Below are 10,743 nucleotides of genomic sequence, written 5' to 3'. Positions count from 1 at the left end.
CCCTCTCGTGTGGAAACTCATGGCGCTCTCCTTCCCCAAGACCACAACCAGCTCCTACCCACGACCTGACTCCTGCTATGCTCGGCACAGAAAAGTCACTGCAGAGAGCCACAACTTCTCTGCTAGTGCCAGCACAGGGACACTGAACCCTCAGCTTTTCCCCTCCTGTTCCAAGAACAGCCCGATCTTGAAGCCACTGTGCTGTGTGCAAGGGGAGAAGAGGAGACAGCGCAGGTTTTACAGGGAGGGCGTGTAGGTAACCAGGCTGCTCGGCTGCCTGCACCCCTGCACAGGACAGGGCAGGCAGCGAGGCCCCGGAGGGGAAGACGAGCAGCCCGTGCAGACCTGACTCACTCAGAAGGGGTTGTTGGTGTCGCCGGTGGCCCTAATCTCAGCAACCTTCGGAGTGTCATTATCCAGCAGTTGAGTTGGCTAATAACGTGGGCTGGAGGAGGGGAGATAACAGGAAGGCAAGAGACTTGCTGCCACCACGGAGGAACCTTTAGTACTCAAGGCAGAATGGGGCAGCTGCCGCTTGCCTTGGACTTTAGAGCGATGCGCCAAAAAGGAAGAGTTTGGTTCATCCTGGGGGCAGGATGAAGAGAGAGACCTCTCAGAGAAAGCAGGGCAGGAGGAGAGCAGGCAAGGCAGGGCAGGGGATTGGGTGTGCAGAGGTGCAGTGGGGCAGGCCCCTGCGGTGCAGGTCTGTGGGTGCTGGGCAGGCAGAGGTGCAGGCAGCAGCAGCTGTCAGCAGGGTATCTGCTGAAACAACCCATTTGGGAACAGCAAGGAGCTGTGTCCTCTCCCCAGCCTCCTACAACTGTCCCCACAGCAGTAACTGTCCTCTGTCACCTCAGCCTGCCCATCAGCCCTTTTTCCCCCAGCTTCATCCCATGTCCCTAATGACTGCATGGACAAGATGCTCATGAGGCCAGAGGAGATTTCAACCACTCTCCTTCCCCAAGCATTGGCTTTCACAGACACAGACTCCATGCTTTGGAGAGGTCCCTCTGACTCAGTTTCAGTCTGAATGCATCCCATTTCTTCCAAAAGGCTCCATGCTGCTCCTCTCCAGCCCGCACGGGGTTGTCTGTAATGCTCCCCCACAGACACAGCTCAAGGGAAGCACCTCCTGATCCTTCCAAACCAGCAGCAAGGGTGCCAAGAGAAACATGCATGCAACAGGGCTGGAACCTGAGCTCCCTGTTAGGGTGAGAGGGCAGCTGAGCCACCCTTAGCCAAAGCAGGGCCACAAGGAGAGTTTAAGATCAGCCTTAAAGCTGTTGGGTTGTTTTGTGTTTCAAATAACATGTATATATCTGTCCTCCTGCTCCTGCCAGCTCAGGTCCCCAGGCCCCATGCTAATGGCAAACAGGTAGCAGCAAGCCAGGCACCTCAGCCCCACAGACCTGCAGCAAGGTGGGCATCTCAGCCCATCACCTCAGCCCCGAACCCTCGGCCTGGGCCCCCATGGCACTCCCCAGCCAGGGCTGCTTCTCTGCAGCAGCTCAGGAGGGCCACGGCTGCTCTGTAGGGCTCACTGGTGCTGCCATCACTGGCAGTGTGCATCCCAGGGCCACAGTGTCCTGAGGAGGAGACCCCCATGCACACCACTGCATTGCCCCAGCACACAGGACAAGGCCATTTGCCATCAGGCCCACACTGTGGCAGCCCCATGCTGTAATGTAATTCAGAACAGGACTTGCCCTTCTTAAACCAGAGACTGAAAACCCTGGTAGTGGACATAACATGGCTGGTACTGCAGTGTGCTTATGGCAAGGTTTGGGAAGGCTGATATTCAGAGCTTGTTTCAGGGTCTCAGGACTCACCAAGTCCTGGAGAAGTTGTTGCTCCTTGGCACATCCCGAGGCTGAGGCTCTCTCTGCCCCTGTCCTGGGCTCTGGGCAAGGGGAAGAGCATCTCCAGAGTGGTGCAAAGGCCTGCCTGCTCCCTGAGAGCATCCTGTGTCTCACTGGAGAAATGCTTTACCTAGGAAGGAAAATAAACAAGCACATCGTTAGCCCTGTTCTCATCTCTGCTGAACAAGTCATTAATCACTGGCTGAAGGAGGAAATTATTAAAACACTGCCCATGTGCCTCTGGGGGTCTTGCTGGACCCTTCCAGGACCATTTGCCTGTGCTGATCTCTAGCACAGACATTGCAAACTGCAAGTGGAAGGGATGGAGGGACCATCCCAAACCAGTGAGATCAGGTGTCTGTAACCAGAAGAATGAACATAAACCATCTTCACCATCTTGCTGTTGAATCAGGGCCTGATTGTTTTCGCCCCAGGCACAAGCAGAAATTATGCCTTCTACTTTCTTTCATTTCAGCCAAGAGACAGCAATAATAGCTTATTTTGCCACAATAAAGGTCAGGACTCACCTGTGATTGCCACATCCATCTTTAGCTGGGCACGAAGCGCCAAGCTGTTCTGGCTACAAGACTCTCCTCCTTGATTTTTCAGCAGCTAGTGAGGTCTGAAAACAAACAACTTGATGGATTACTCCCTTAAATCAGGACATTAGTGTTCCACTAGCATTTGCTGGCAAGCATCTCCTCCTCCTTACAAAATCTCTCTGGGCATCTCAGAGGCTGAAACAGCCTGAACTGGGAGTAAAACCCTTGAGAGCTTCCTTCGGCCGTCTGCACACAGAAGACTTCAGTGTTTTGCCCAGCATTTGGTCCTGAGGGTCTTAAGATGAGGCACATCCAGGCTGTGGGAAAAGAGCCTTCACAGACTCTAACACAGCACTAAAAGGCTGTGGTAAGTATGGGACAAAGACTGCTTGCCTGGGGCAGAGAAATAACAGACCACTCAAAACAGCAAGGAGCCCCAAGACCATCAATTCACCCAGAAATACACTCACCTCCCCCTGCCAGTGTATGAGTACCGCAGTGTTTGCGACCTCCTGCATCGCCAGCAGCTGCTCTAGCCAGCCGGCTCTTTTCCAGCCTCTTGGCATAACTACAGCAGCCTGGAGATATTAAAATGCATCAGGGAAACTTGCTTCCCATTAGAAACTCAACTTCAGCTCTTCTCTGAGGCCGTGCCAACAGGGCAGCGCCCTGAAATACATCAGCTAGAAAACAAGAAGTGGGGAGAGGTTAACCGTGGTGTCTTGGACTTTATCTAGCAGAGAAAGAGTTCACAAAGGGGCGCTCTACAAATGATTAAGCTTTATTTTGCAGAGAGGAGGGGGGCAGGTTTCCTACAAGGGCTCATTCTGAGCCCAATGTTTTGTTGATCACCACAATTCTAACGTGAGAATTTTTTTTCCTTAGGACACCTTTCTAAGACATTACAATAGCTGTAACTTCAGCTTAATGGAAGGTTTTCTCTGGAAACTCGGTTATCTCCATATGCCCAAACAGTCTCACTCCTCCTCTGCCTTGCCACCTTATGCGATTAACTGACAATGTGCTGCAGGAACATAACTTATCGTCAGTATTTCAAGCAAGTCATTAAAATTTGAGCCCACCCTGCAAAATCCACCTTGGAGTTTGAACCTTCCTCTGCCTCCTACCTCAGTTCAGGAACATTTGAATTCTTGAGTCCCAGTTCTGATCCGTTTCCAAAAGAGCAACCAGGCTGGGAATTGCACCGACACCTGAGCGCAGCCCTCCTCTCATCTCATTGCTTGGGAGCATCGGGCTATAGATTCAGCCCACGTACAGACATAATCACTGCTCCCTATATAACCACCAAAATAGTGCAATGTGTGACGTGTCACAAACTCAGAGGATACCTTGCGTCAGCGTACCTCAGTGGACTTGTGTTTCATTGCAAAGATAATCCTATAATGCTGGTGTGCTGCTAGCGACCGATTTGCTCTCTTTGTCTCCTGTTAACTCAGCTCTACCTGCTCAAAATAACAATGCTTTCTGCACTACGAAATCACATCTGGAGCATGAAGCAGATCTGACCTATTCAAAAGGGGCCAAAAAAGGCAGAAACACAGTAGTAATTGCTGTACTGAGAAATACCTTCCCACACAAATGCCATCACCTGGTGGTCACGTCAACCACAGAGTTTTATCTTGGCTTGCAGACAGCTCAATCCTTGGTGCATGTTGCATTTCAGTAGGGTTGGAAAAAAACTGGCCACTGGTGTCTCACAGCTGGACAGGATTTCAGTTTGTCTTTAATTGTTGCAAATCTGTTGTTTAAACAAAACTGCTCTGGCAATTTTTAATTTAGAAGGTGCTGGGAACACTCCTACCTAAAGCCTTTTGATGCATTTGGCTGTGAAGTCTTCTCAAGAACACAGTAGATTTAGGGCAAGATTAACCACTGGTATCTTAATACTTCACAGAAAAAAGGGGAAAGCGTCTTACATGATTTTCAGTGCTCACAAGAAGAAAACACTGGAAACAGAGTTTAAAAAAACCCAACCCTGCCTGAAGGGCTAAATTATATCTATTTTATGTCTATATAATTCTCTAGCAGTGCTCAGGGAAGTAGAAACTAAACCTTGGAGGCTACAGACTGACAGAAGGCTCAGCTCACACGTTTTTGTTGGAGCATTCACACAGCTTACAGAGGTTTTCCCAAGAGTGGGGTTCAAATGTCTCGTTTTAACACCTCGCTCTGCATTTGAGATCTCCCTTTTATAAACTCAGCTGGGACAGAAACTGAGCAAGAGCTGAACACACATCAGGAGATAGTATGGAGAAACCTGACTACATGAGGGGCGGTCTTCCCAACTTCTCCAGGAGAGAATCCTCTCCTGTCCTTAAACAAGCTCCTTGCACAGCGGGGTCAAGGCACAGAAGCAGCCTGGAGACTCATCCTCCCCAATCAGGAGGTGTCAGGGTAGATGGAGATGGGGGTTGAGGCAGGGATGAGAGGAAGGGAGTAGAGCGATCTCCTTTCCACGTGGACAGTTCCCACGCCAACCCTGGGTGCCCATCCCTCACACCCAGAGCATTCTGTCAGCCCTGGGGTGGGCTGGCAGGCAGAGAGGAGAGTTTGCACGCCTTCAAAGCAAAGTGAAACAGATTAAGTTGCTGCTGAAGCCACTGTTAGCTGGTTGTCCGCTGGACTCTTTCTACATTGGGCAAATAATTATTCACAGAGGATATTCTTGCTCCTCTATGCATACGAAGCAGCATACCAATGAAGGGCAGAGAAAAAAGGATAGGAACTATTTGTAAAACGTGGCACTGCATCACCACACACAGAAAACAGAACGAGACAACCTCCTGCTCTAAGCAAGATCAGACATCCAAGGTCTAGCACAATTTTGCCGAAATCCACAGCTCACCACCACTCTGGGGATGTAAACAAATCCTCTTGCCAACCTAGTCATTCAGCCAGGTCTTGGAGGAGTTAAACACACAGCTGGGTGATCCCAGCTGTGCAGAGCTCTCAGGAAGCACGTGAAAAAGCTCCTAGGAGATTTGGGAGGTCAGAGGCACTGGCTCTGGTACAGAGGGCTGCTTAACTGCAAAACCCCATGCTGCAAAGAGGGACTTGCTCACCTCTAAGATCTGGGGAGAGTCCCAGACCTAGGGACTGGACTCAGACCAGTTTAAACATTTGAGGGTTGCTGGGGACCCAGTTCACACACAACACAGTGCTCCAGTGGCCATGCCAGTGGAGGTATGAACAAAGTCAGGCTCTAGAGCCTTGGCAGAACTGAGCTGAGAGCAGGGCCAGTGTCCCAGCCAGCTCTGGTACCTCTCCTTCACTCCCTGCATCTCCTGGAGGACAATGAAGTGTTTGGGGATGCAGACCGGAGGGGAGCTGCCTGAGTCTCCTTGCTGTTTGGTGCTGCTCTTAGGAAGATTTGCTTTCCTAATGTTTTTCCTTTCTTTCTCAGGGAAGGCTCCAATGCCGCGACCTCACTACAAACCCCAAGAACCTAACGGCTGTAGCTCCTATTTTCTGGGGCTCAAGGTACCTGAAAGTGTATGTACTGCCACACTCACCACTCCCAAACGGTGAAATTCTCTAATCACAGCTACTAATACTGGGGAGGGAAAAGGCTTAGCTATGCTCCACATTGACCGTGGGATCGCTTCTATTCACAGCTGAAGTCAGAGCTCTGGAAAAGGGAGGAAATATCACTCAGGGGACAAGCCTATTTGCCTGGAGCTGCCAGAAGACATGGCTGCCTGCCGACAACAAGCAAGGCAAATGTGTCAGTCTGAGCACTGCCTCACTCGCTGTCCATCAGGGAAGCACTGATCTTAGGGAAGTTAAGATCTTAACTGCTGGTGGCAGCGGAACAGAGATCACATAGACAGAGGTTACATTCACAAAGGTCTGGTCTGTTGCTCTGGCTGTCTTGGTAGGTACCAAAAGTTTCCTGAGCAGGTTAGCACTAGAAGAAGAAAAGGGGCAACTTGGCCAAGCAGAGCATCAGTCTGGAGAAACACATTTTTATCAATGTCCTGATCAATCCTGTGCACTTGCAATAGGACAGGGAACACGTTCAACGCTGGGCAGTTCAGTGACACAGCATAATGTGCAAACAGCAACACCTGAATGCATTCTCCACAGCTGGCCCTTCGTCCCCTCCCATGCTTTTTGCCTTTACCTAGCACTGAAATAAACCCGCGGGCTTTAATACTGCACTCACTTGTTATTTTAAAGGCAATTAATGAAATCATATTGGAATCACCAGGAAAGCACTCCCAGGAGGCTCTAAGAGCAGGAATTACTATTTAGCTCATGCATTACTGCTGCCCCTGAAGTCTGCAGCAATTAGGGAGATTTCTGCTCTAAAACCTCTCCCTTTACAGCCCGTTTTTCATCTTAGATTGGTTCCTTGAACTACATTTCATTGCAAACCTTGTGGGCATTTCTGCAGTGCCTCCTCCTTACGCAGGCAGTCATGAGCACTGGGTGAAAAAAAGAAAAACTCATCTTCTAAATATTGCACAAGGAAGAGGCCAAAAAGAGGAAGAATTTATAACAAGCTAATGAGTCAGGTCTCTTCAGGAGACAGGCCTTCTGCCCCACCATGCCCATGGTTATTAGTAAAGCTTGCTGTTTATCTCCAAGCAAGCAGAACTCCCCTGGACCAAGCTGTATTTGTCCTTGGCCTCGCAAGTGCGTCTGTGATAAATGAGGCATTAGTAACACTTACAGCAGGTTCATTAGGCCAAGAAGCAGGACTTGTCAGCTTGTGGGAAAATGAGGAAAGAGAAAAGGGGCCTTTGCCACTGCTGGCAAGGACAGGAAGCTTTCCTGTGAGCTCTGACAAATGAGAACTAGCTAATGGTCATGGAGGGGCTGTTCCCCACCTCTCTACCAGAAGTTAACCCCCTGTGACAGACAGGGGAGAACGTGGTTCGTCCTGCATTGGACCTGCATTACTGTCACCACTTTCTTTACACGGTGAGGGAAAAGCATGTTCTCCCTTCTCCTGCCCCAGCTATCCTCTGGAAAAGAAGCCAGCTGGGCTCTGGTAAACCTCACCCAATTGCAGCTGTTTGAGCCTGAGGTCAGGAGGCAGCCAAAGGTCACTTCTTTTCTGTCTTTCCCCAGCTAGATTTGGGCATCCCTGCCATGACCAAGTGCTGTAACCAGCTGGACGTTTGTTACGACACCTGTGGGGCAAACAAATACCGCTGCGACGCCAAGTTCCGCTGGTGTCTCCACTCCATCTGCTCCGATCTCAAGCGCAGCCTGGGGTTCGTCTCCAAGGTGGAAGGTAGGCTTCCCGGCTCACATACCCTGTGGAGGAAACAGGCAACGGCAGGGAGGGGGGAGTGTGGGCAGGGAGACCTTTCCTTGCCAAAAGAAACAAAAATCTGCAGCAGGGATGTCGTGGTGCAACCCCACATCTGTCCTGTGCTCGTCACAGATGGGTGAGAGCGGAGTGAGAACACACAGTTCTCAGATCTGCACACACACACACACTTCTGTCCCAAGACTGGACACCTAAAGTTATTTACAGTTGTAAAACATCACAAAACACATATAGAAAGAAGAAAAACAACAAAACCTCCCCTAGAAGCAACTCCTTCAAGCCTTGGATGCTGTCCCTCAATCACAGGAGATCGAAAAGCCTTTCAGAGCCAGTAAGCCACACACTGAAACCCGTACGTGGTCAAGGGCCAACAAACTGGGAGAGCCAAGGACAGGGTGTCTCTGGGATCTGGTTCACAGATGAGCGATGACGATGGCACCAGGGACACACCGCAGCGTGGGTGGTGGCTGAGCCATTGCAGGGAGATCTGCACTGCTTAGAAGCCCCCGCGCTAACAAAGTTCTAGTGATGTATCAACACCTCAAGAGCTACCCTGGTTTTGCCTAATTTTAAAAGCCTCAGTCTGCAAGTCTGAGAAGAGCTTTTTGGTAAAGGCTGCATTTAGTAACCTCTGTGAATGTTATGCATGTGATAGCCCAAGCCTGCCTCTTGATCCTCTGTGCCAACATCAAGCTCCTCTGCACTGCATAAGGTGGGGGAACATCTGTCACTACCAGAGGTCAGCCACGGCAGGGAAGCCTCCCCCAGGCTGCTCCTCCTGAGGCCATTTCAGAGCGTCCTCCTGCCCTGTAAGGCAGGTTTCCATCTCTTGCAGAGGGGCTGTGTGGCAGTCATGCAGGACAGGCAGAGATAAGACCTATCAACAGCAGGTGACATCGAAACAGTTAAAGAAATTCACAGAAACTGCAGGCTGATAACCTGGCAGAGCCCTTAGGAGCCCGTTCCCAAAGCCCAGTAAAGCTGGTGGTGGTGCTGAGTTTCCCCCAGCTAACTGCAGCAAGCCACTCTGGGTTCAATCCCCCCTGCGATGCCCTGATGTAAGGTACAGTTAAATATGCATTTGTTATCCAAAGGTGCAGCCTGATTAGGACACGTGGGCAAGTCTGCATGACACCGGTACTAGTGCAGATGGCTTTCTACCTTATCACAGATAAACGTACAGAAACAGTGGCCAGGCCAGCAAGAGAAAACAAAAGATGTGGACTGAGATATAAGTGCTGCAAGCCAAGTACTGCCAATCTTTCATGGTCACCCTTATCTAGGTGTCCTCGTGCAGCCAACCTCTTCCTCTCTCTTCAGATTTTCCCCTGTCAATTTTTCACAACCCTCCTTTTACCCTTCTCCCTACAGCAGTGAAGCCAACAGACAGGCCCTAAGGAGTTAAGGTGGAGCAGTGCCCACGCTCCTTGGCCGAGCCAAGCCACCTCTGCCTATAGCCTGCCAGGACTAGATCCCTCTAGCACCTCTCACTTGGTTGCCACAGGAGGCACAAGTGTTGCTAACATGAAGGAACCTCTGAGCCATCCTCTCCTTCCCTTGCTCTGACTCCTCTTGCCTTGAGCTTGATACCTGCCGTTCCCTCTCCTCAGGGCTGCTCTGAGCAGCTCCTGTCACTCAGTCTTCCTCCACCACCACCACCCCAGCTCTTACTTGGGATCCTTTCCACTGAGTCATTGGGAGTTCAGAAAGAGCAGGCAGGGGAAGAACAGCTGCCCTCCCTTCATGTGGGCACAAACACCCCAGCTGCAGCAGTGCCAGTTAACCAAAGCCTTGGTTTTCCCACTGACTTGCTACAGCCTCTCCAACTGAGCAGACTCCTAAAGTAACAGCAGAAGAGCAAGGTGCTCAGAGAGGCTGAGATGGGAGAGACAGTTCCAAAGGCAGGGCCTTTCCAAATCTATTACCCATACAGCAATGAGTGTTAGTGCCAATGAGCAAACCCTGAAAGACCTGGTGTTAGCCTAATTATTTAGTGACAAGCAGTTTCGGGCTTGTTTTTCGGGAGCAGAAGGGGCTAGTAGTCAGGCAGGCCACATCAATAGCTCCACTGCTGCAACTGCAGCTAAGATTTTTCATGCTAGCTGCCATCATAACTCCCAAAAAGCAGAAAAGGTTGGTTAGTAGTCACTATAGGCAACTGCAGGGAGAGGGAAGCAGGAAAGACAGTGCTACGAAGGTCTTCTGGGAAATCTGCTTGGTAAACAGTGCTGTTTACAGTGCTCCAAATGATCCATCAACCAGAAAAGCCTGAGAGAGGCAAGGAAAGAAGCTGGCTCTAGGGAACAGAGGAGTTAGTGCCAGATTGGTGCTACCCTAGGGAGGAAAGAGCCTCCAGATCAGCAGAAAGGAACATTTGGATTTATAAAAATGCAATACCCAGAGAGAAAGAGACAGCCCATGCTTCTAACTGCAAATACCAGATAACTCAACGTGGGGCTCAGGCTAGAGCGCTTCCACGCAGCCCTCAGACACCCTGGGAAGCCTGTTACCTACCTGCCTGATCTTTTCTTTCCCCACAGCTTGTGAATCCGTCGCAGACGCAGTGTTCAAGGCCGTCTGGACCCTGGGCTGCCGGCCCTTCATGAACAGCCAAAGGAGTGCCTGCATTTGCAGTGAGGAAGAACGAGATGAATTGTGAGGAACAGCAGATGCCCAGCCTCCATGAGCCTGCTGCCAAGCGTCCCCTCTCAGTTATGACACTTCAGCACAGTGATTTCTACCTGCCCTCTGGCCTAGCACAGGATGGGGGGACCTGGGCCAAGCAATACACATCAACTACAGCTTTTGGGCAGAGGGCTGAGAAAAGGGAGACAGCCTGCAAACATAGGGCACTGATGCCTGCTGTCCACCAGATGCAGTTCTTTCCAAGTCTATCAGCCTGAGTGATCCTGATGCCAATTTTCTCTACAGACTGATCACGAGACGCAAGCTGGACGCAGCGCTGGTTATAAACAAGGGACTTTGTTTGTTTGACTTAGACACGTGTATTAGCTCCCCTCCACCCCTTAACTCTTTAATT

The 10,743-nt window shown here is 50.5% G+C and overlaps 1 protein-coding gene across 1 annotated transcript in view; it reads left to right on the top strand.

Annotated features, from left to right (window-relative positions):
- PLA2G12B (phospholipase A2, group XIIB) overlaps positions 1-10,362 on the top strand; it is a 10,664-nt gene extending 302 nt beyond the window's left edge. Inside the window, exons 2-4 of the mRNA XM_010193642.1 lie at positions 5,826-5,914; positions 7,499-7,664; positions 10,244-10,362. Coding sequence (XP_010191944.1) covers positions 5,826-5,914; positions 7,499-7,664; positions 10,244-10,362 — 374 coding nt within the window. The remainder of the gene's footprint in view (positions 1-5,825; positions 5,915-7,498; positions 7,665-10,243) is intronic.
- The last annotated feature ends 381 nt before the right edge of the window (positions 10,363-10,743 follow it).

Source organism: Mesitornis unicolor, unplaced genomic scaffold, assembly GCF_000695765.1.
Source record: "Mesitornis unicolor isolate BGI_N332 unplaced genomic scaffold, ASM69576v1 scaffold23570, whole genome shotgun sequence".
NCBI classification, from domain to species: domain Eukaryota; kingdom Metazoa; phylum Chordata; class Aves; order Mesitornithiformes; family Mesitornithidae; genus Mesitornis; species Mesitornis unicolor.
This window is presented reverse-complemented; position numbering and strand designations above follow the sequence as displayed.